At 49.8% G+C, this 22,886-nt stretch overlaps 1 protein-coding gene across 2 annotated transcripts in view; it reads right to left on the bottom strand.

The window, feature by feature from the left end:
* Itga3 (integrin subunit alpha 3) overlaps nucleotides 1-22,886 on the bottom strand; it is a 31,773-nt gene that overhangs the window by 2,924 nt on the left and 5,963 nt on the right. For both annotated transcript variants that reach the window (XM_029483933.2, XM_021175585.3), the window contains exons 2-23: nucleotides 20,846-20,973; nucleotides 20,362-20,441; nucleotides 18,026-18,275; nucleotides 15,446-15,532; nucleotides 14,853-15,063; nucleotides 14,172-14,368; nucleotides 12,416-12,504; nucleotides 12,184-12,320; nucleotides 11,952-12,038; nucleotides 10,671-10,738; nucleotides 10,426-10,562; nucleotides 9,734-9,883; nucleotides 9,547-9,644; nucleotides 9,186-9,333; nucleotides 8,946-9,017; nucleotides 8,360-8,439; nucleotides 8,199-8,276; nucleotides 6,767-6,869; nucleotides 6,424-6,606; nucleotides 5,916-6,038; nucleotides 5,134-5,247; nucleotides 4,135-4,233 (exon numbers count right to left, since the gene is read on the bottom strand). In XM_029483933.2, coding sequence (XP_029339793.1) covers nucleotides 4,135-4,233; nucleotides 5,134-5,247; nucleotides 5,916-6,038; nucleotides 6,424-6,606; nucleotides 6,767-6,869; nucleotides 8,199-8,276; nucleotides 8,360-8,439; nucleotides 8,946-9,017; nucleotides 9,186-9,333; nucleotides 9,547-9,644; nucleotides 9,734-9,883; nucleotides 10,426-10,562; nucleotides 10,671-10,738; nucleotides 11,952-12,038; nucleotides 12,184-12,320; nucleotides 12,416-12,504; nucleotides 14,172-14,368; nucleotides 14,853-15,063; nucleotides 15,446-15,532; nucleotides 18,026-18,275; nucleotides 20,362-20,441; nucleotides 20,846-20,973 — 2,719 coding nt within the window. The remainder of the gene's footprint in view (nucleotides 1-4,134; nucleotides 4,234-5,133; nucleotides 5,248-5,915; nucleotides 6,039-6,423; nucleotides 6,607-6,766; nucleotides 6,870-8,198; nucleotides 8,277-8,359; nucleotides 8,440-8,945; nucleotides 9,018-9,185; nucleotides 9,334-9,546; nucleotides 9,645-9,733; nucleotides 9,884-10,425; nucleotides 10,563-10,670; nucleotides 10,739-11,951; nucleotides 12,039-12,183; nucleotides 12,321-12,415; nucleotides 12,505-14,171; nucleotides 14,369-14,852; nucleotides 15,064-15,445; nucleotides 15,533-18,025; nucleotides 18,276-20,361; nucleotides 20,442-20,845; nucleotides 20,974-22,886) is intronic.

Genomic DNA, 22,886 nt, shown 5'->3' with positions numbered 1-22,886 from the left:
TTACAGTATAGCCATGGCCAAAAGCATGCGTTCGGAAGTTAGGCTACTTGAGTTCATGCCCAGCGTTGCTATTCACACTGGCTGTGTGGCCTTGAACGAGTTACTCAACCTCTCTGTTACTGTCTGTAATCTGGGAATGCTAATTTCCTACCTCAGGGGCTGTTGGACAGGATTAAATGGTGGTTAGCATGGGTGGACTGCTCCGAGTGGCTCTTCATAGTTATTAAAAACACAGACAACGCATAGCAATCGGCATGGTTTTTCCCCTCTATGGTGGCATGTGTGTGGTCATTATGTTCCCGTATGCATGTGTGTGTATAGGTTAAATAGCCTTCTGATGCTTTGGATCATAAGTGTTTCAAATTTGGGATTTTGTTTTATTTGTGGCTCAAAAAGTTCCCAGTTTGGAACGTTTGCAATTCCAGTGTTTGGAGTAGAAGTTCTCTACATGACTATGCTGATTTTTCACTTCTTTTAACATTATTTTGATTCAAAAAAAAAAAAAAAAAGGTAACAGAGAAAATTAAGGGTCTCCAGTAGTTCTGTGCTCTGGAAAAGACTGTTTCCACAGTGAACAGTGGTTAGTGTGCACTGATGATCCCAGCAGGAGGAAAGAGGATCAGAAATTCAAGACCAGCCTGCACGACAAGCGGCCACTACCTCCAAAGAACAAACAAACAAACAAGCTGTCTTGGCCTTTGATCCTAGCATTGGGAGGCAGGGGCAGGTGGATCTCCATAAATTAGAGGCCAGCCTGGTCTACTTAGTGAGTTCCAGGACAGCCTGAGCTACACAGAATGAGCCTGTCCCATGAATGAATGAATGAATGAATGAGTGAGTGAGTGAGTGAATGGATGGATGAATGAATGACAGAAGTGCAGAGTAAATCTCTGTACTGAACTTTTCTATTTTGGGGAGAGGGTCTTGTTATGTTAGCCCAGGCTGGCCTCAAACTTTTAATCCCCTCTCAGCCTCCCACATGCTGAGATTATAGGCATGCATCTGTGTCCCCTCCCGAGCCATCTCCGTATTTTTAATACACCTGGCCCACGCTGATAGAATCACACTACATGCACACTTCTGCAAGCTTCATCTTCCCCAAGTTTTTTATGAATAACATCATCTTTCTGTCTCAATGGATAAAGGCCAATCTGATCTCTTCTGAGGACCGCACACGCAGTCATTGTAGAAATGGACCACATTTTATTGAGCCAATCTCCTACTGACAGACATTTAGAGCCTTTCCAATTCCCTGCTCTTATTAACAATGCTCTAAAATACCCTCACATTTTTATTTATCTTTGTATACTTGTCCTGTTAGCTCTTGAAATATATGAGCATGTGCCAAATCAAAGGGAATGGGTGCTTTAAATTTTAATGACTATTGACAAATTCACCTCCACAAAGGAGCCACCAATTTAGACTCCCATCAGCAGTGCTTCCCGCCACCGAGCACAGCCGGATGGCGTGTCTCTTTTTAGTATTTTCCAATCAGATGGGCAGACCGCTCTTCTTTGTTGTTTTTATTTCTTTGACTTTTAAGGTTTTTTTTGCTTAATTTGTTTGTTTGTTTGTTTTTAAGACAGGGTCTCAATATTGTGTAGCCTTGGTTGGCCTGGAACTCACAATGATCCTCCTGCCTCAGCGTCCAGAGTGCTGAGATTAAAGGTATACACACCAGTATGCCCAGCTAAAGGGTTTTTTAGACAGGGTTTCTTTGTGTAACCACCCTAGCTGGCCTGGACTTTGCTTTGTAGACCAGGCTGGCCTCGAAGTCACAGAGATTCACCTGCCTCTGCCTCCATAGCACTGGGGCTAAAGGCGTGTGCCACCATGCCCAGCAGGTTTTATATTTTAAATGTTAGAATTTAATATTAAATTGTGTATATGCATGTGTGTGTTGTGTGGGGATATGTGTATATTAGTGCAGACTCCCCTGGAGGTAAGGAGAGGTTGTCTGATCATCTGGAGGTAGCATTACAGACTCTAAAATTAATGTATTAGCATCTTGTATAAATTGTGATATTATTGATACATAAATCTGATTGGTTAATTAAGAATCTTGATTCTACTGGGGTACTGTGTATTGTGATGTGATGGCTGACCGTGGGGTGCATAGTAGCAAAAGAAACTTGGTGGGGGGGCTCGGGGGTGGGCACCAGAGAGATTGACCTTGCGGGAGCCCTGTGGTCCAGCATGGCCAGAGAATTGGCCCCTCAGAGAGTTGACAGGTTCATTTTTAAATATTTCCCGCAACAGTAACACACAACTTTAATTCCACCACTTGGGAGGCAGAGGCAGGCAGATCTCTGTGAGTTTGAGGCCAGCCTGGTCTACAAATTAAGTTCTAAGCCAGCCAGGGATACATTGTGAGACCCTGTCACGGAGGAGGAGGAAGAAGAAGAGGAAGAGGAGGAGGACAAGGGAGAGGAGGAGGGAGAAGAAGAGGAAGAGGGAAGGGAGGAGGAGGGAAAGTAGGAGGAAGAGGAGGACGGGGGAGGAGGAGGTCTGTAACATGACGACATTTCCAGTGTCCAGCCTTTTCCCCACCCTTCTTTGTCCCATTGACTTACTTTAGGAAATGCATCCCAGAGTCCTTCACCAGCCTTCCATAAACCCCGCTTTGTGTATCTCCTATGTATTTTCACTTATATCCTTTTCACAACAAATCATTAGGAATCTGTTATATTTCTTCTTCCAACTTAGAACATCCCCGACCTCCCCCCTATCAGAATTTCCTGACTCTCACTTGGACTGGGATAATTTAAAAAAATCTGACGATGAGAGAATATTCCCTATCCATAACTTTAATTTTTTGTCGTATGTTTATCTCCAGGTGCTTTACGCTCTTTCAGCCGTACATACGTGCATTGTTCTTGTTCATGATTTATTGATTGGCTCGGTTTTGTGAGACAGCCTTGCTATGTAGCCCAGGCTATCCTTGAGCTCACTAAGTTGCCCGGGCCAGCCTCCAACTTGAATCAATGCTTCTGTACCAGCTTCCAGAACACAGCACTCCAGCACGGCCAGCCCTTCTTAATTTTTATTTATTTACTTATTTTATTTTATTTGGTGGGGGGGGGGTGTTGAGACAGGATCTTTCTATGTAGTCCTGGTTGTCCTGGGACTCACTATGGAGACCAGGCCAGCCTTTAATTCACAGAGATCCACCTGCCTCAGTTTCCCAAGTGCTGGGATTAAAGTATGTGCTACCATGTCCTCTGCCCTACCTTTAAAATTGTGTGTGTGTGTGTGTGTGTGTGTGTACATCTATGTGTATGTCCCCTGTGTGCCCTTTTGGAAGCCAGAGGTCAATGTTGGATGTCTTTCTTCTATCATTCATTCTCTACCTTTTTAAAAGATGTGATATCTTTCAATGAACTAGTAGCTATTTTGTCTAAATTGGCTAGCCATCAAGTCCCCAGCATCTCCCTGCCTTCACTGACCTACAGCTGAAGTTACACACATGGGCCAACACACCCAGCTTTTAACTGGGTGCTTGGGTACTGAAGATCCGAATTCAGGCTTTCATGCGTGTTGAGAAAGGCCTTTGCCTGCTGAGCCATCTTCCCAGCCCCTCGTTTTTAGTTTTGAGGCAGAATATCAGTAAGTTGCCCAGGTTGGCCTTGAATTCACTATAGCCTAGGCAATCCTGTGACTTAATGATTCTCTTATTCTGTCTCCCAAGAAACTAAGGTGGCAGGCCTCCAGCATCAGGACCAGCATCATTGTCCTCTTAGAAATGCTCTGTGCTGTGTGGCCTGGCCTGAGGCTGCTGCACACCTACTCACCTGTGGCCTCCCTTCCCCCAGCCTGGAACCTGCTTGCTCAAAGGTGGAGCTACGTGCTCATTCGTCCTGTCACGCCTACCTACTGCTGGAACCTGCCTTTGCTGCCTGGAGGCACACACGTGTTCATCCTGCTACTGGACCCTGAGTTACTTGGCGGGATATTGGGTTCCCTCCCCCTTCCTTTATAACTGAGTGTCTGGAATTAGTAAAATTGAGCTTTGATCAGGATTTGTCTTAGCTCCATTCTTTCTTCCGCCCCGTCTAGATTCCTCTCTTTTCAGCGAACTGCCATTCTCAGTTGAACCATTCGTGTTGTGGACTGCGGGCAGGCCGCAACACTCACCCATGTGGTCTTGTTCTCCATGTTGATGGTAGAGATGCTGGTTCTCAGGAACAGGGTAGCCCAGCCATCTACCCTGACTCTGTCAAAGTCTTTGTAGTCCTACCAAGAAGACAGAGGGGTCAGAACTAGCAGCTGAAGTCTCTCTTGGCCTCCCTCTTTGACTCTACACTCTCTACCCTCTTCAGTGCCCCACCAGACAGCACCCTCAAAGGATCTGTTATCCAACCTCCCCTGCACACGCTAATGCCTGCCATTCACTCCTCTGTGCACTGGGCCCTGTGCCGATGCCAAGACAGCAGAGACAGGGAAAGTCATGGTCTAGGTCTAGGCCAGGCTCCTGGACTAAATCTATCCAGCACCTGTTTCTGGTAGATAGCCACGCCCTTAGTTCATTTACCTAAGGTGACTTTTGTGGTCCAGTGTTGGAAACTGAGTAGATATGACAGAAACCAATCAGAAGGATAGATAGTCTAGTATTAAGAAAAGGTTAGACTAGGTAGCAAGAGAAGGCTGGTATAAGGGTAACCCTAACCTATCCAAGCAGGACAGGTGACCCAGGTAACTTCCAGGAAAGACGTGTTATTCAGAGGAGAGAACTCCAGCTGCTGAAGTTAGCTAGGATCTCAGAAGTGAAGGTTGCTGGAGACCTTGGTGACTGAATAGGGAATTCACGCACAGAGACAGAAAAGAAAACAAACAAACAAACAAACAAAGCTGGCATTCCAGTGGGCAGGGGGCACCAGGGGCAAAGGCATAGAGATAAAATGTAAAGGACATATAAAAGGTTATTTTGGAAGTATTACACATTCACACACATACACGCAACCATAACACCAATGTGGTCACAGTAACAGACACACAACTCTGCAGAACATGATACTGTATTACACACACACACACACACACACACACACACACACACACCATGGCTTCAATCCCTCCCTGTCACTCTCCTCACCCCAGTGGGTAACAGTAAAGACCTCCAAACCCAGCACTAACCTCAATGAAGGTGCTGTTCCACACCCGTGCCTTCACGGTCACATTGGTAATGTTGGAGGCGTCTGGAAGGGGGCACTCCAGCCACACGCAGCGGGCGCGGCCATTGGAGCAGGTCTGAGGTGGACAGGAGGACAGACGGGGGACAGCCTGAATCTCTAGACGTGGTGCTGGCTCCTTACCTTCTACCCTCCTAGACTTCATCCCATCCTGGAGTGACATGGGGTCTGGTCGTTGTTTTTCTCATTCCCGTTTTTCTACTTCACGAACATACATGCAAGATGGACTCTCGGGCCAAGCTCATCTGACTCAGGGAACACAAGCGTGAAGCATAGCCCTGCTCAGGCTGGCAAGGTGCAGCCTCAGACACCTCTTCCAAGCCAAGCACGTTGAGCGTTGTCTGTTGTCTTGGGATACCCCTGCAACCTCTCTAATCAGTTAGGCTTCCCCCTGGGTCCCCATATTTTCTTCTCAACCTCTTCCTGCATAGACCACTCTGCTCTACATATCCTCTCCACACCAAATGCCCAAGCTACACCCAACAGGGTGTGAGGCCTCAGAATCTGCCAGCACTTCCTCTTTGGGTCCATTGTGTTGGGTGTGCTCTAGGATAGGAGGTAAGTCTGTTTTTCTGTCAGGAGGCTCTTGAGGCCCAGGTCTACAGCACCTCTCTAACTGGTGTCTCTGTGTGAATGGCTTCTATCACCCTTGCTTGTAGGCCCCTGATGCCCATGAGCCTTGTGCCAGGCTGTGCAGTCCTCCCTGCCTCTGCCCTGGCCACTCACCAACACAGTCTCAGACTTGGCTTTTTTGGCAGCAGCTAGCGTGACAGGCGGGGAACTCTGGTCTCCCCCTGGATCCAGTTGCCGCCGCCGGCGCTGTGGCGACAGTGGTGTGACTCCAGGGTCCTGAAGAGGGCAGAGATATGTTGGGAAGGCAGAGAGAGATAGAATAGCTGATAGGAGGGCTGGGGAGATGGCTCAGCGGTTAAGAGCACTGACTGCTCTTCCAGAGGTCCTGAATTCAATTCCCAGCAACCACATGGTGGCTCACAACCATCTGTAACGGGATCTGATGCCCTCTTCTGGTGTGTCTGAAGACAGCTAAAGTGTACTCAAATAAATAAATAAAAATAAATAAATCTTTAAAAAAAATAGCTGATAGGAGATAGGAAAGGGACAGGAAGTAGTCAGGCTCCCAAAGGCCACCAAGGCAGCAGGGGAAGACACTGGCCTTTCTGCCCTCCGGCATGCAAATGAGACACACGTGGACCATCCCTGATAATGGACTTACAGAGAGAGTAAGGTTGAGAGGGTTGACAAGGTTTCCAGACGGCTGGCAGGGCCAGGACCCATTGCTATGGATGGTGATCTCCGTGGGGTACAGCAGCCACTTGCCATTGGTAACTTCATAGGGCCACTCCAGACCTAGAACCAGTGTGCCCAAGGCTGCCAGCCCATCTCCCACTGGGCTCACCTGTGGGCACACATGACCCGTGTGTCATGGTTACCATCCTTTGGAAAACCACCCACAACTCAACAACACTAAACCCTTCACTTCTGAACTCCAGACTCAGAACAGTCTCGCCTCTGTCTTTCAGAAGAGTGGACATCCTGGATCCCAGAGGTGCCCTTACCTGGAATTCATATTTCAGGGGACTTCCCACATCCTCCACAGTTTTCATGGCAGCCTCACCCATCACTGTGCCACCAAAGAAGCTCTGCAGCCGATGATTCATTCTGGGTAAGAAGACACCAGAGTCAAAGCGGACAGGAGGCTAGAGCCCTGCCAGAGGGGACTGCAGTGTGGATGCGGGTTGCCTACAGTGCCCTTGGCACATACATCCCAGTTCTACTGTGCCCCAGCTGTGCGGCCTCACACAGACTACCGATCCTTCCTGAGCCTCAGGTTCCTCGCCTACGAGGTGGGGTTAGTCATAGTTGGTACAGTATGGGGCAGTGATGGAAAAATCACTAAGAGTCTTTGACATCTTTGCACAGTGGGCTTTCAAGAAGGTGGGAGAGGGGCTGAAGAGATGGCCCAGGGGTTAAGGAAGGACACTTGTTGCTCTTTCAGAGAACTGAGGTTCAGGTTTCGACACCATCTGTAACTCCAGTTTCAGGGGACCTGACACCCTCTTCTGACCTTCATGGGCACCAGGAATGCACATGGTGCAGAGTCAAAATACTCCATATATATGAAATATAATAAATCTAAGAAAAAAATTTTAAGCTGGGGGTGGCTGGGGAGGTGGCTCAGGGGGCAAAGCACTCACTATGTAAGAGTGAGGGTCTGAGTTTAAATCACGCCCCCTGCCCCGAACCCACTTAAAAACTGAGTGCAGTAGCACACATCTATAATCCAAGTGCTCCTTCTATGAAGTGGGCGGGGGAATCCCTAAGACAGGAGGATCCCTAAGGAAGCCCATGGGCCAGCTAGCCTGCATATGCATGCTGGTGAATGCAATGGCCAACAGCAGAAAAACCCCCTGCCCCGCAAAAGGTGTAGGTGAAATGCAATACCTCATACCGTCCTCTGACCTCCAAATGTGTTTCATAGATGCACACATCTGCATTCTCACACATGCACGTGCTCACACACATCATACATACACATACACAAAGGTCAATATCAAGAAAATAAAGTGGAGCTGGGCTTGGTGGCGCACACCTTTAATCCTAGCACTCGGGAGGCAGAGGCAGGAGGATTTCTGAGTTCGAGGCCAGCCTGGTCTACAAAGTGAGTTCCAGGACAGCCAGGGCTATACAGAGAAATCCTGTCTTGAAAAAACCAAAAAAAAAAAAAAAAAAAAAAAGTGGAAAATGAAAAGAAAAGAGCAGGGACCATCACCTTAGCCCCAAGTGCTAATCCGGCCCCTCCTACCTGTGTGACATACAGGGAGCACATACAGGGAGCACATACAGGGAGCACTAATACAACCATCATAGCAACCATGGCTACCAGGAGGGCCCGAGACCAAGAGAAGTGTCAGGGGAGTTTAGGAGGCTCCTTGAGGGTAGGGAAGCCCTGGCTCGGGCACAAAGGACTGGGAACAGAGCGGTACCCACAAGCTGAGCGAGGCCTGGAGGGTGTAGTCCACCTGCAAAGTCAGGAGTACGGGCTGCAAGTTGTCCTGGTGACTCGACCTGAGGAGAAAATGCAGCTGGTGAGCAGGAGACCCAGGATGTGAGCTCAGCCCTGACCAGACTCCCTTCACTGGGTCACTCACGTGGACAGCTGAAGAAGTACTGGGAGGGCCCTCGTGTGCAACGTTACCCTGATGACCTCAAAGGCAATGAGCAGCTCCATCTAGCACCAGGGTCAGGGAAACAGAAAGGAGCATTGAAAGCAGCAGGGGGCTATGGCATGGGGAAGATCCAGGCAAGGGGGTCTCCATCCCTCCTCCTTTTCCATCTCTGCCTCCTATCTTAGTGATAAGATCACTGGACATCACTGCAGCTTTGGGGAATCTCTGCCGCTTTTGCGAAACCTTAAGCAAGTTACTGAGACTTTCTAGGCCTGCGTTTCCTATTCCGTGAGATATAGCTATTGTGTTAGGGTAAGTTAGGATGGTACATCAGATAAAAGACGAGGCGCTATCTATAAGGCGAGCATCAGGGCTCCTTGCTTGTGTCTTCCTTAGAATCATGCATAGATCCCTAGTGACTCCATACTTTAGTCTCTGGGCCTCTTCTCACCCCCTGTTGTGCCTTCCCCTCCTCCAACTCTGGTTCTTTGCTTCAAGAAATACCATGAATTGGGCAGGTAAGATGGCTAGAAGCTCGCCAGGAGAGAAGGATGTGGCCAGGTCTCACCCTCTGGTTCCGTTTGAAGGGGTTTCCTAGCTCACACAGGATGGTCTGATTATCAGCTTGGCAGGTCCCAGACTGAGGAAAGAAAGCAAATAAGGTCAGGGTTATACCTGTCTTTCGTCTACTAGAGAGCACAATTAGAAGCCCTGAAGGCTTGTCTACCGAGTAGCAGAGGTACCCCAGTTCCAAAAAAGGTCAGCACACCACAGCAAACGATTGGGGTGCAAATAGCCTGCCACTCACCGGGCGCACTGAGGACAGTAGCAGGGCGGATGGCACCTCTAGGGTGAGCAATGCCTCATGCGCATCTTCCCCAGCCCGTTGGCTGCTCGGTGAATTGGTCACATTGATGCTCAAAAACAGTTTCTTAGTGTCTCTGCTGTACTGGAGCCTGAAGAGAGAAGTCTGGGACTAAGCCAAAAGCCTCACTTCCACTAGGCTCCGCCCCTCGGGCTTCCAGTGCTAGGAAAGCCATTGGGGGCAGTCTTAACCCTGGCTAATTAAAGCACCTCTGCTCACATCCCCCTACCCCTGCTTGCCCCAGTTCTGTCAGCCAGTGAGGCCCCGCCTAGCCCTTGACCAATCAGGGTCACCCAAATACCACCTGCTCAAAGGATGCAGCTGCTCAGACAGGAAGGCTGCTCGCATCTGCAGGTTGCTGTCACACTTGTTGTCTGGCCCGCACTCTTTCTGGAAGTGGACCTGGGGACAGTGGAAGGCTTGAGGAGGCTGTGACCCACACATCACCTTCTGACCCTGCAGCCCTCCTGGCCCGGAGAGGGCCTGCTCACCTCAGTGTGATTCTCCATAGCCTGTGCCTGGTTGAGGACTGGGTAGGCATCCAGAGACCGCAAGCCCAGCTTGAGGCGATCAGGCATGCGCAGAGGTAAGGAGTAGTTCATGGCAATGATGATCGGACGGAGTTTATCGCGAACATTGTCCTGGGGAAGAGGGTGCCGGGAACACAGTCCCCAAGCTGAATCCTCCCATCTCATTAAACCCTAGCCAAAGACCCAGGGAGGGAGTGGGCTTCTTTCTACCCTAACCCCCTAATTAAGCTGAACCCCCCACTTATCCAATCACCAAATCGAGTCCTGCTATCCTGCGCTGCCCTGCCTCGCTGGGACGGGGACTCCCCTGTACTGTTTGGATCTCCCGGTCTACTTCCACCTAACACCATGATGCCCCAAGGAGGAACTGAGCTTGTCCTGAATCTGGGTCCCATTCTTTCCAGACTGGGCCAGAGCCGACACCTCTTTTCCAAGATGATAAGCCCCGGGGCCCCATCTCTACATCTGGACTTACCTTCCTCCTAACATGGGTGACCTGCTGTGTGCGGCCACCATCGGCAGATCCATATTTGCCAGACTAACCTCCCCAAACTCTGGGGATGCCCCTATCTGTGAGCTTTGACTTAGAGGAACACTGACCACCTCTCCCAGCGATCTCAGGGCCCCGTCCTCCCCCACAGCCCCTCTCTCACCATCAGCAGTAACTCCAGTGTCTGGCAACGTGTCTCTGGCATGGAGAAGAAGCCGTGGAAGACAGACGACTGGCTGCGGGCAAATCGGAGCCTGGGTGGGCGTCGGTCCCTGTCAGCCTCCAGTGTGTAAGCCAGGGCTGTGGACAGAGGGGGCAGTCATCAGGTGGCCAGGTGAGCGCGGGATCCCGCCCACGAGTGCACACCCGGTCTCTTTCCCACCTGAGCACGCTGTGCCTAACACTTACTGATGTTCCGCCTGTAGTTGGGGTTCCCAGCGCTCTGGTTGTAGGCAAAGCACAGCTCCACCTGAACACTGTTGTGGATGGGGACAAGAACGCATAGCAGGGCCTGGTCACAGTAGGAAGGATGGCCACGTCCTGCTCTTCACTCCTGTGCTAGGCAAAGAACTCAGGACCCTTGTTGGGGGAAAAGGGGAGTCTACAAAGCTGCAGTGACTTCTCACGACTTCTAGAGGCCACCAGTGGGGAACCTGAGGTCCAGGGAGCAGCAGGGTTTGTGTGATGTTATCAGGTGGCTGATGACCCAGTCCGGGTCTTGGGATCTCCAGATCTTACTTTTGTCTCTGATCCCCTGATTTTCAGCTCTGCCTGCCCCCACCCCTTTTGCTACCAGACAGATATACACTAAAAAAGGCACTAGGGAGGCCGGGTGTGGTGGCGCACGCCTTTAATCCCACCACTTGGGAGGCAGAGGCAGGTGGATTTCTGAGTTCGAGGCCAGCCTGGTCTACAGAGTGAGTTCCAGGACAGCCAGGGCTACACAGAGAAACCCTGTCTCGAAAAAAAACAAAAAACAAAACAAAACCAAAAGGCACTAGGGTCACTGCTGATAGATCACCCTATTAGCAACTGGGTTTTGTTTGTTTGTTTGTTTGTTTGTTTTTGTTTTTAGTTTTTAGTTTTTTTCACGACAGGGTTTCTCTGTGTAGCCCTGGCTGTCCTGGAACTCACTCTATAGACCAGGCTGGCTCCGAACTCAGAAATTCGCCTGCCTCTGCCTCCCGAGTGCTGGGATTAAAGGCGTGCGCCACCACGCCTGGCTGTTCTGTTTTTTTACACCTAAGGTATAGACTACTGTGCTTAGGACTTTTTTTTTTTAAGTAGAATCTCATTTAACTATCTCAAGAGCCCTGTTAATTGGTTATTACCTTTTATACATTATCTGGGACTCAGACTAATAATGTGCCCCGGGGTGAATCTCCCTCCCCACGTCCATCCACCTATGAGCATTCCTTTTCCCCTTCCTTCCATCCCTTAGCCTTCGGAGTTCCCCCTGCTCTCCCCTGGCAGGGAGTGGCTGCGCTTTGAGCCCGATGGTCCAGAGCTCCTGTTCCTAAGCTCATGCTCAGGCTCCTACGAGGAACTTTAACTTTAAATGAGACTGGATAGGGAAGATGTTGCTGACCCTAGAATGCAGAGGCTGATGGCACATCAGGCATGTCCAGGGAAGGGCTTAAGGCCTGAGGCCTACAGAGGGGATAGGAAGAGCTGGGCTGACAGTCTTACCAGGAGGTAGCTGTACAAAGCGCAGGGTCCAACACAGCTGGCCTGGCCACCAAGGTCCTATGGAGGATATTGATGACAGGCCGGGCCCTATAGTAACAAGAAAGCAGACAGACATCAGTATTTCCTGCCTACCCCAGGGCAGGGCTGGGGTTCAGGTTTCTGTGGATCACTGTGGAAGGTAGGCAGATGAGGGTGGAGAAGGGACATGACCCTGCCCAGTCTCTGAGCTCACCGCAGCAGCACGATGTGGTCCGACAGGCTCCCTACTAGCAGGTCTGGGTAAAGGTTTTCATCTACGTCCATCTTCCCGCTCAGGGAGTAGCCAAAGGTGGCCAAGCCTGGCAGTCCGAGTTTCTCTCCATCGATTATCTGAAGCATTGAGGAAGCGGTAGGGACAGGTTCTGAGACCTGCCTGGTGGAGGGTGGTGGGCAGGGGTATCTGACTTGTCCCCACCCGTTCATACCTGCTGGGGCTGCCTGAGGAGCCCCCCGGAGCTGCTGTGGTAGATGTAGACTTTGCCCAAGCCCTCAAATGGGGCTCCCACGGCGATGTCTGGGAAGGAGAGACAGGGCAGAGTCACCAGGCATACAGGGCCCCACAGCTCTTTCACTCTCTGCGGCAGGCCACTGAGCCCAGTGTGGCGGTGTTGCAGTGGTGACCTCACCCTGGCAGAAGTGTTCGGAGCAGCCAAGAAGGAATCTCAGTACTCTAGTGCTCTGGTGGCAATGGAGGCTCAGGAAAGAGGAAGAAACTTCCTCAAAGTCACACAGCAAGTGAGTGCCACAGACAGAGGCCACATTCCCCAGTATAACCCAGGTTTCCCACTTTCCGTATCCCTACCCCCAACAGCCACCCACCCCTTTGGATTCATTGGTTCTTCTAAATGATATTTACTATCAGGACCAGAAAAGAAGCCATTCACCTTTGATAACCACCAACACAGCAATCACAGCATCCATTTCGTCTAACCCTTACGAGAATGTGAGTGTGTGAGTGTGTGTGAGTGTGTGTGTGTGGGGTGTGTGTGTGTGTGTGGTGTGTGTGAGTGTGTGTGTGAGTGTGTGTGTGTGTGTGTGTGTGTGTGGTATATGTGGGGGGGGTGTATGTGTGTGTGGTGTGTGTGTGAGTGTGTGTGTGTGGGGGGTGTGTGTGAGATTGTGAGTGTGTATGTGCGTGAGTGTATGTGTGTGTGAGTGTGTGTGTGTGTGTGTGTATGTGCGTGAGTGTGTGTGGTGTGTGGTGTGTGTGTGTGTTGCTATCGTGTACTTTTATTTACTCCCTTTATAGATGAGCAGACTCAAATCCCAAGGTCACACAGCTAGGAAACTGGATTATACATACAACACTACAGTGGATTTTGCTTCAGTATAACGGAACTTCCCGTGTCAAGACTTTTAAGATGCTAAGCAATGCCTCGTCAAATAAACTCAACACGTTCAATGATCTCAGCCTTTGCCCGACTCATCCGCTACATTTGATCCCAGGCTGGGGTGACTGGAGAGGATGCCAAGGACAGTGAGTGAGCAGACCCTAGGCTGAAAAAACCTGACCCGTCTGTGGGAAGGGCTTGGGCCTGTGGGCTGACCCCTCTGGCATCCATGTCTGCTTTTCTTCCTTTGGCTCTTAGCTGTGTGGTGGGAACTAAGATTGTCAGAGGACTGACTTTTGGTAAGCTAAGTGCTTCCACAGTAATTGGACTCATATCATAATGCGTCCTCCCTATGACTTCTCCCTGAGTCTGATTGTATTGTCCCCCGGGTCCCACAGAACACTGGCAAAGGAATGGCACTATGCCTAGGGCTCCCTCATTGTGCCAGCCCTTTCTTATCACCTGATATGGTACATTTTGACCTTCCTCACGAGGTTTCTAACCTGCTTCCACCCCATGCCACCCCACCCCCCAGAATCACCCTCCAAAGCAACAAGCTATACCTCCACCTTACTCTCGCTATGACCCAAACAGAAAGCTCCGTTTCCTCTGCCTGGCTCTCAGAGCATTCACCAGCTTGACCCCAGTGTACGCTTCGGTAGTGTACATGACATTGCTCCTGTGTTCATGTTGCATGCTATACCGACCGCTCTTCTGTGCACTCTCAACCCAACCCACTTATCACCCTCTATACATCCTCTCTGTTATGACTTTGAGCTGCGAGTCCTGTCAAGCTATGCAGCTGGTGCTCAGTCAGTGAGGGTTCTGAAGGAGGGATACTAGCTCCTACCCTGGAATCCATCCTGGTTGATGTCACCGATGCTGGCTATAGAGATGCCAAAGGCAGAGCGGCTGGGGCCGTGAAGCAGGAGGGAAGGTTGATCAGGGAAGGATGCGCCCGCCTGGTTCATGAAGACATAGACGGCACCCCCTACCTCCTCTTTCCGTTCGAAGTAGTAGGGAGCACCCACCAGGAGGTCCTGCCACCTGCACAGGGGAGGAGTGGGAATGGAAGTGTGAAGCTGGCCCCTGATAGACAATGCGAACGCCATCTAATGAGCACGACTTTGCCAAGGGCCATGCAATTAAGCAAACGGCAGGTCCCACCATGGTTCATGAGAAGGCCAGCACGACCCACCAAACAGAAAACACATGTCACAGAAAAATCATGCAGGCAAAGATCACCACCCCCAAAAAAACACCCTTACCCCATTGGCACCTTATGAATGACAGAGACAGACAAGCAAGCACAGGTGTCATGCAAATGACATGCAAATATCCAGGCTCATGCAAATGACATGCAAACGCCCAGACTTCCAAAAGGTGCAATTGAGACCTTGAAAACAGTGAACCGAAAAAAAATGTGTGAACGGAAAAAGCTTCTACTTCTCTGATCTAGCTTGAGCAAGCCTGCCACCCACCACCTTTCCCCCTGGCCCCAGAGGATGCCCCATGTCCCTGGGATTCTCACCCATCATTGTTCAGGTCTGCCAGGGCAATGGCACTGCCAAAATAAGCGCCCACCTGCGTGCCCTTCAGCACCTGCTTCCTCTGCAGGTCTCCACCTGACTCTTGCTTCAGCAAGAAGACAGCGCCCATATGTTGGTGCCGTGGGGCACCCGTCACAACAGTGATGATGTCCGAGGGATGTAGGATGGCGCTGCCTACCTGCACCGTGTACCCTGGGATGGGGGGGGGGGAGTGTTCAATCAAAGCCCCAATAAATCTGTCCCCTTCAATACTGAACCTATCCTCATTGTCCACCCTCTATTATTTTTCTATTCCTCTGGGCCAAGTTGAGTAACTCAGTGGGCCACAGATCCAGTCCTTGCACACTGGGTTTTGAGCTTCCTGATGGAACTTTGCGTCCGAAAGCTTAAACCATGTGCAGAGTCTCGCATGCAGGCAGTGCTCAATAAGTGTGTGTTAACTGAACAAAATGCCTCAGGTCACATCTGCACTGTACTCGCACCTCACAGCACACACCGGGGGTAAAAGGGCCAGTGTGTTAGGGATAAAGATGGCTCCTCCCATTCTTCAATAGGCCACCAGCACGGAGCTTACCAATATAAAGGTTTCCTTGCTCCTCCGAGCCCCTGTAGCTATATTCAGATAAATCCCAGTCCTTCCGCTGAATCATGTAGCTGTTTCCTGCAGAAAGTTTGGGGAAGGAGAGCAGCAAGAACCAGTCACAACCTTTTCTTCTACGAAGCCCGCCTCCCCACAACAACAACAATAAAATGTGTGAGCACTGTGCTGGTAAATCACTTCCTGGTTTTTTGTTGTTGTTGTTGTTTATTTTGTTTTGTTTTGTTTTGTTTTGTCTTGTTCTCCAAGACAAGGTTTCTCTTGGTAGTTCTGGCTGGCTTGGAACTCACTCTATAGACCAGGCTGGCCTTGAATTCTCAGAGATCTGTCAGCCTCTGCCTCCTGAATGCTGGGACTAAAGGTGTGTGCCACCATTGCCTGCCTGCTAAATCACTTCCTCTCTGAGAATGTTTTTTTGATGTAGGTGGGTAGGTGGGATGGGGCTGGAGAGATGGCTCAGTGGACAAGAACACTGACTGCTGCTCTTCTAGGAGACCCAGGTTTGAGTCCCAACACCAACTGTAGCTCACAGTGGTCTGTAACTCCAGTTCCAGGGGATCGGACAGGCCCTGAGCTCATGCTCCTCAGGCCTCAGCCTTCCAGCTGTTGGCCTGTCTGTCACGGTTTCTGTGATTATAGGTCTGGGTGTTTTGCCTGCATGTCTATCTGTGCACCACCTGCATGCAGTGCTTGCAGAGGCCAGAAGTGGGCGTTGGGTTCCCTTGGCGTTAGAGTGATAGACAGTTGTGAGCCACCTTGTGGGTGCTAAGCCATCTATCTCTCCAGCTCTTTAAGCAAGGATCCTGAGAGAATAAACTATCCTGTAACCTGAAAAGGAGGTTCCTGTAAGTACTGACCATGATGTACGAAAAGAGAATGTGGAAGGCCAGAACATTTCACTTGATCTCTTTGCTTTTAAGAAGATATTTATAAAACACTAAAATAACGGGCTGGAGAGATGGCTCAATAGTTAAGAGCACAGGCCGCTATTCCAGAGGACCCAGGTTCTGTTCCCAACACCCACATGGCAGTTCACAACTGTCTGTAATTCCAGTTCCAGGGGATCTGACACCTTCACACAGACACACACCCCAGCAAAACACCAATGCACAAGTGAAGTAAGTGTGAAAGGAGTCCTAAGACACTGTGAATGTTGGGAAAGGCATGAGGGAGGTGGAGGGACAGTAGGGGCTTTTTTTTCTCTCTCTCTCTCTTTAATTTGAGGTACTGAAGGTTGAATTTTTTTTTTCTTAAATCTTGAAACAGGGTCTTGCTAAGTAACCCACGCTGGACCTGAACTCACTGCATATCCCAGGCAGGATTATGGAATCCTCCTGCCTCAGGCTCTGAATAGCTGGGATCACAGGACAGTGCCACTGGGACTGGCCATTTTTGCTCTTGCTTCTAACAAATCCTTAGCTAAGATTTTAGTGCTGCTGTGGGCTGGAGAGATGCCTCAGTGGGTAAGAGCACTGACTGTTCTTCCCTAGGTCCCGAATTCAAATCCTAGCAACCACATGGTGGCTCACAACCATCCGTAATGAGATCTGACGCCCTCTTCTGGTGTGTCTAAAGACAGCTACAGTGTACTTACATATAATAAATAAATGAATTAAAAAAAAAAATTTAGTGCTGCACCAGCATGTTTGTGAAAGTTCCCAGAGGTTGAGCTGACGTCAGACGGGTCGCAATCCAATCTAGGTTTCCTAATTTAAAGTTGGCTTTCTCTAAGACAAAGTTTTTAATTAAGTAAAATGGGTATAAAATGCTGTGTCACCGAGGACTTTAGAAATGCTAACACATATAAATAAATTTATATGTGTGTTATATAATATAACATATTATATATTATATAGTACATGTAATTTTATATTATATATATTATATATTTTATATATAATTTCAGCACTCAGAAAATAGAGACAGGAGGCTTGCTTTGAGTTTGAAAATAGCCTGGGCTACATAGAAAGTTCATAGTATGATCTACCACCACCTTTCTCTCTCTCTCTCTCTCCCTCTCTCTCACACACACACACACACACACACACACACAGAGGAGCGTTTTTCAGGTTGCTTAAAATAATATGTGTAGGGAGCTGGGGAAAGAGTCAGTGAATTCTTTGCCATGGAAGCGTGAGAAGCTGCATTCGGATTCCCAGCACCCATACAAAAGGCCAGGCACAGCATTACATGTCCATAACCCCAGCTCTGCCAGGCTAAAAAACAGGTGAATCCATGGAGGTTACTGCCAGCCACTCCCCTCCCACTGCATCAGTGAACTCCTGATGTACCAAGAGACCCTGTTTCACAGAATAAGGTGGAGAGCAACTGAGGAACTAATGCCAGCCTCTGCCTGCTACAGCCACGTGCGCACATGTGGACATACGCAGAAGATTTAAAGATGGTGCATGTAAAGCCATTGGCACACAGTGAGTGCTTTAATACTGCTGTTGGCCTGGGGCCTTGTCTCTTGTGACCCTGACCCTGGATGGTCTTGACTGGCTGTGGCTTACTGACAGGTAGTCTCCGTAGCACCCCCTTCTCCCAGGTCCCCACCTTTCCAGTTGTAGGCACCAGGGGCACCGAAGTATACAGTGTTCTGGGTGAAGCCGCCGCTGGTGCCCAGCTGGCACATGCCGGTCTGCAAGTAGTCAGTGTTGCTGTTACACATCTCGTTGTGGTATGTCTGCCAGTCATCGCCGGGGTCAAGCTGTAGGTCGTTGCCACGCACATAGCACTTGCCCACCATGCGCCGCTGGTCTTCTAGCCCAGACCACAGCACCTTGGTGTACCGATGGGCACAGACCTAGGGACCCACAAACACACACACATATGGCATTAGACAAGATCAAGGAACCTATGGCAAGCTATAGCTCTCACCCTGGGTACTGCTGGCTTTGTGAGTCAAGGGCCAAAGTGGAAGTCTGGTTTCAGGCTGGAGAGATGGCTCAGTGGTTAAAAGCACTGACTGCTCTTCCAGAGGTCCTGAGTCAAATCCCAGCAACCACATGGTGGCTCACAACTGTATGTAATGGGGTCCAATGCCCTCTTCTGGTATATCTGAAAATAGCAACAGAGTACTCACATACAATAAATAAATCTTAAGAAAAAAATCAGAGGAAGTTTGAAGTCTGGCTTCTTTTTATTCCTGTGTGTATTCTGAAACCTGTACCTTCTTATCTATTATACTGGAATCAAGGGTCAGGAGTAGATCTGGGGAGGCCAGAAGGCATGAATTTGAGAGCAACTTAGAGATCTTGGTGAAAGGAATTACAGGATGAGGGAATGTGGAACTTAGGCTCCTGGGTCTAAAAGGAGCTATTTACAGAGAGATTAGGGAACTCGGTTCTCTTGTCCCAGGTAACCCTGCTGTTTAATGAAAGGGTCATTTAAAATTATTATTAATAATGATGATGATGATGGTAATGGCATTAATAAGAGCAATGAACATTTGTTTATTTGTTTGTTTTGAGATAGGATTTCTCTGTATAGCCCTGGCTGACCTGGAACACGCTATGTAGACCAGGCTGGCCTTGAACTCAGAGATCCACCTGTCTCTGTGCTACTACCACCCGGCTCAGCTAAGACTTCCTGAGCACTTCCTTATACACCAAGCACAAGCTCTTCTCTCAGGGAACTGGAGTCAAATCCAGCATTGGGAGGCAGAGGCAGGCAGATCTCTGGTTTTGAAGCTAGCCTGATCTACACAGTGAGTTCCAGGCAACCATGGCTACACAGAAAGAGCTGTGAATTAGCCTCTGGGCTATACAGTATCTAGAAACAGGGGGTGTTCTTATTTAGTGACTTTTTTTGTTACATCCCAGCTGTAAACACCACCAGCATTTCACACGAGCTTATCCTTAGGCACTGCTAAATTTCTGGTGCTTAGCTAAATATTTGTTGACTGAGTAAGGGTAGGTAAGGAGCTAATCCTAGCGTCTACAACCACTTAAACAAACTTCGAGACACATACCCACAAACAACAGGGGGCACAGAAGGGTGGTCTCATGAACTGACTGACAACCCAAAGCTTACAATAGTGTTCTCGGGACAGAAATCACAGCAGTGATGATTATAGGAGTGGCGACCGCTCGGAGGTGGCACAGAGAACTTTCTGGGGTGATGTAAGTATGCTCTGTTTCATGGGTGTTACTGACATAGGCTTATCATTGGTCAGAGCTCATAGAAAATCTGCCCTTTTCACTATAGGTAAATTTTATATAAACTTAAATAATGTCTATCTGGGACACAGAAATTGAGATTCCCAAGGGTTGACATTGAAGAACTGTCAGCAGCAGAAGGTGACAATTGACAGCAGGGAGTGGCACTCAAATCAGTGCCAGGGTGAGCCAGGGCCATCAGGGCTGTGCCTCTTCCGGCAGCCAGCCTCCCAGGAAGGAACGCCTGCCAGCGCCCAACTGCCTGAGGCACTCTCTGCCCTTTCCCCCTCCAAGTTCTCTCTGCTCTTTCCCACGGATGGTGAGCATCCATGCAGGTCGCCCAGGACCCACGCCATGTCCAGCCTCGGGAGAGTACCAGACAACCCTCTCCCCAGAGTGCAGGGATCAGGGATCACACAGGCCTGTAAAGATACGAGGCCGGGGGCTGGAGAGGTGGCTCAGCGGTTAAGAGCACCAACTGCTCTTCTAAAGGTCCTGAGTTCAAATCCCAGAAACCACATGGTGGCTCACAACCATTCGTAATGAGATCTGACGCCCTCTTCTGGTGTGTCTGAAGACAGCTACAGTGTGTACTTACATATAATAAGTAAATAAATAAATCGTTTAAAAAACAGAAGCGGACATTTGCAAAGGCCCCAGTCATCAGAGGATCCCCGACCACTTCTGCCGTTCTCCCTGGCTCAGAGGAGATGATGCTAAGTCTTCACTTACCAGGACTCGACCTGCAGGGCCCTGGCTGGCCACAGTCACTCCAAGCCACATATCCTCAATAATGTGATGGTCAGGGTCACCTGCAAGAATGGGAGAGATCACGAGCTCCGGTCCCTTACCCCCATACTGCAGCATCCAAAGCTTCCTGAGGGCAGCAGCTCTCTGTCCTCTATGTCCTGTCTGTCATTGCTCTGAGCTCACACTGTATATGATCTTCCCTTTTTCCTGTTCCTCTTCCCCGACGGATGAGAAAGAAATCAGCACTGCTTTTTTGTTTTGTTTTGTTTTTTGAGCCAGGGTCTCCATTTTACATCTCAAGCTATTCTGCAACCCACTATGTAGCCCATAGTAGATCTAGCCTTGATCTCACTGTCTTTTCCCTTTAGCTTCAAATGTTGCCTTGCTAACAAGCTAGCCCCGTATCTCCTCTTTGGGCCCCCTCTGCCAGGCTCCCGACTTAGCTCTGCCCTCAGGCTCATCTCACTTTTCTCTGAAATGTCCATCCGTTCACAGTCGTCCTTGTGGGCCGTGAGGGGACACAGGTACACAGCACCAGTCCGGTTGGTATAGTCATCACCCACAGCGAGGTCTCGGGGAGCCCCGGCCAGAAGGCTGGAAAAGGAAGGTGGGTGGGTCAGCCTGGCTTTGCAAGCCTCCCTCCAGTCAACCTGCAAATCAACACTCTCTGGGCATGGGCTCCATACCAATGTCTGGAGATAGGACATCGATAAACATTGCCTTTGTCTTCCAGGAGGGCCAACCACAGAGGAAGGTGGGCCAGGAAGCTCACACGCTGCAAGGATCTCACGGGGAAAGCATGGAAGTCTGTACACAAGGTGCCCTGGCCTCAGTGTAAGGACAATAGCCAGGGGTCACCCAATGATAAAGGACACCAGAAGAGGAAGGACACCAGAGACAAGGGGTACAATATGTACAGGGGCCAGGAAGCATGAGAAAGCCAGTGATTCAGGCACCAGCCCTCTGGACAACCGGAACCCAGGAAGAATATTGGGGGAGGCATACAAGCCAGGACAATGGTCTTAGAGGAACCACAGAGGGACCCAGGGCAAGGCAGCGACTTGGTTTTCTTTATTTCATTCTCTTATTGAGACAGGGCCTCATGTAGCCCAGGCTAGGATACTCCCTATTCAACCAAAGATGACCTGGGACTTCTGACCCTCCTGTTTCCACCTTTCACGTGTTGGATTTTCAGGTATGTACCGCCGTGCCCGGATTTAGGTAGTGCTAGGAATTTAATCCGGAGCTTCCAGAAAAAGCACCAGATAAGCGTTCTACCAGATGAGGTTACGTTCCCAGCCCCAGGTGTGGGTTCTTAAAGGAATTCTTTGGCCTCAAAAGTAAAGGTAGTTGTGAAGGAATGAGAGTTATGAGTTCGAGGCCTGGGGGTATCAGAGAAGGCAGAAGATGGAAGCTGTGTAAGGACGGATGGGTTGTTGGAAGCCAGGATCTCTCCTCTTGAGACTCTCAAGCACATAGCTCTGGGAGGCAGAAATTTCCAGGTGAGCTGAGTGAAGCCTCCACTGGCCCCACCCCCACCTCGAGACAGGCACGCCGGTATGGGGTGGGGCTGGATACCAGTGTGGCCCAAGAACAGGGTTCTAGTGGTCGGAGTGGACAAGAGCTATCTGTCACCTTGTCCTCCGAATCCACCTTTAGGGACACCAAGAAATTCCCACAAGGGGGCTAGGACCCTGGAGTCCCATCCCACACCAAAAGGGTGACTTAGGCAGGGCAGACAGGGGATCAGTCCTGAAATCCTATCTCAGACAATCCCTGGGTATTTATAAAAGAAAATTTCTAACTACCACAGGCTATATGAATAGTATCTGGGGCAGTCAGTCTAGCTTCAGACCCAAGTTTTTCCTTGTATCTTCTCCCTATCAATATTCTTTTTGAACATGCCCTCTGCCACCTTCTTGCCAACTCAGCTTTCTGGATAGCAGCACTTCCCAGGTTTATCCCAGCAACACTGTGGCCCCGAGGCTCCCAGGCTCCAGGCCTCTGGCCAGTATGGAACTGCTGAGCAATGGCTGTACCTACAGCTCTGCTTTGGACCTGAGAGTGAGGCCTACAGGGAGTAGGCAGGGCAGGGCCCAGGCATGCTGGGACTTGGGGTGCCTCCACCTACAAGGAGTCAGGAATGCATTGCCTGGAGGTACTAGGAAGTGGGTTGACCTGTATCTCATACAGGCAGCTCAGACATCACCCTCAGTGGCTGCTGTTCCTAAGGGCAGGGACAAAGCTTCCCCAAACAGAGTAGTGTTCTGAGCACCCTAGGGAGGGGTAAGGGAAGAGATAAAACAGCCAGGCCATTAGCCAACTTCTGTTCAGGCTAGGGAGGGTACCTGCCTGACTACCCTGGCACACCCACCCCCGGCATGCTTGACAAAGGAGAGAAGAGAAGAAAGGGCCTGTGGGAAAGGAACACCTCAGCCTGAGCTAGGGCCCTGCTTCCAGAGTGATTTCCTTTCCCTGTGAGTCTTGAGGGTCTTAACTATAAAACG

The sequence above is a fragment of the Mus caroli genome, unplaced genomic scaffold, assembly GCF_978045245.1.
Source record: "Mus caroli unplaced genomic scaffold, Mus_caroli_1 scaffold_13, whole genome shotgun sequence".
In the NCBI taxonomy this organism is placed as follows: Eukaryota; Metazoa; Chordata; class Mammalia; order Rodentia; family Muridae; genus Mus; species Mus caroli.
Note: the sequence above shows the minus strand (reverse complement) of the source record. Positions and strands in the feature narration are given on the sequence as shown.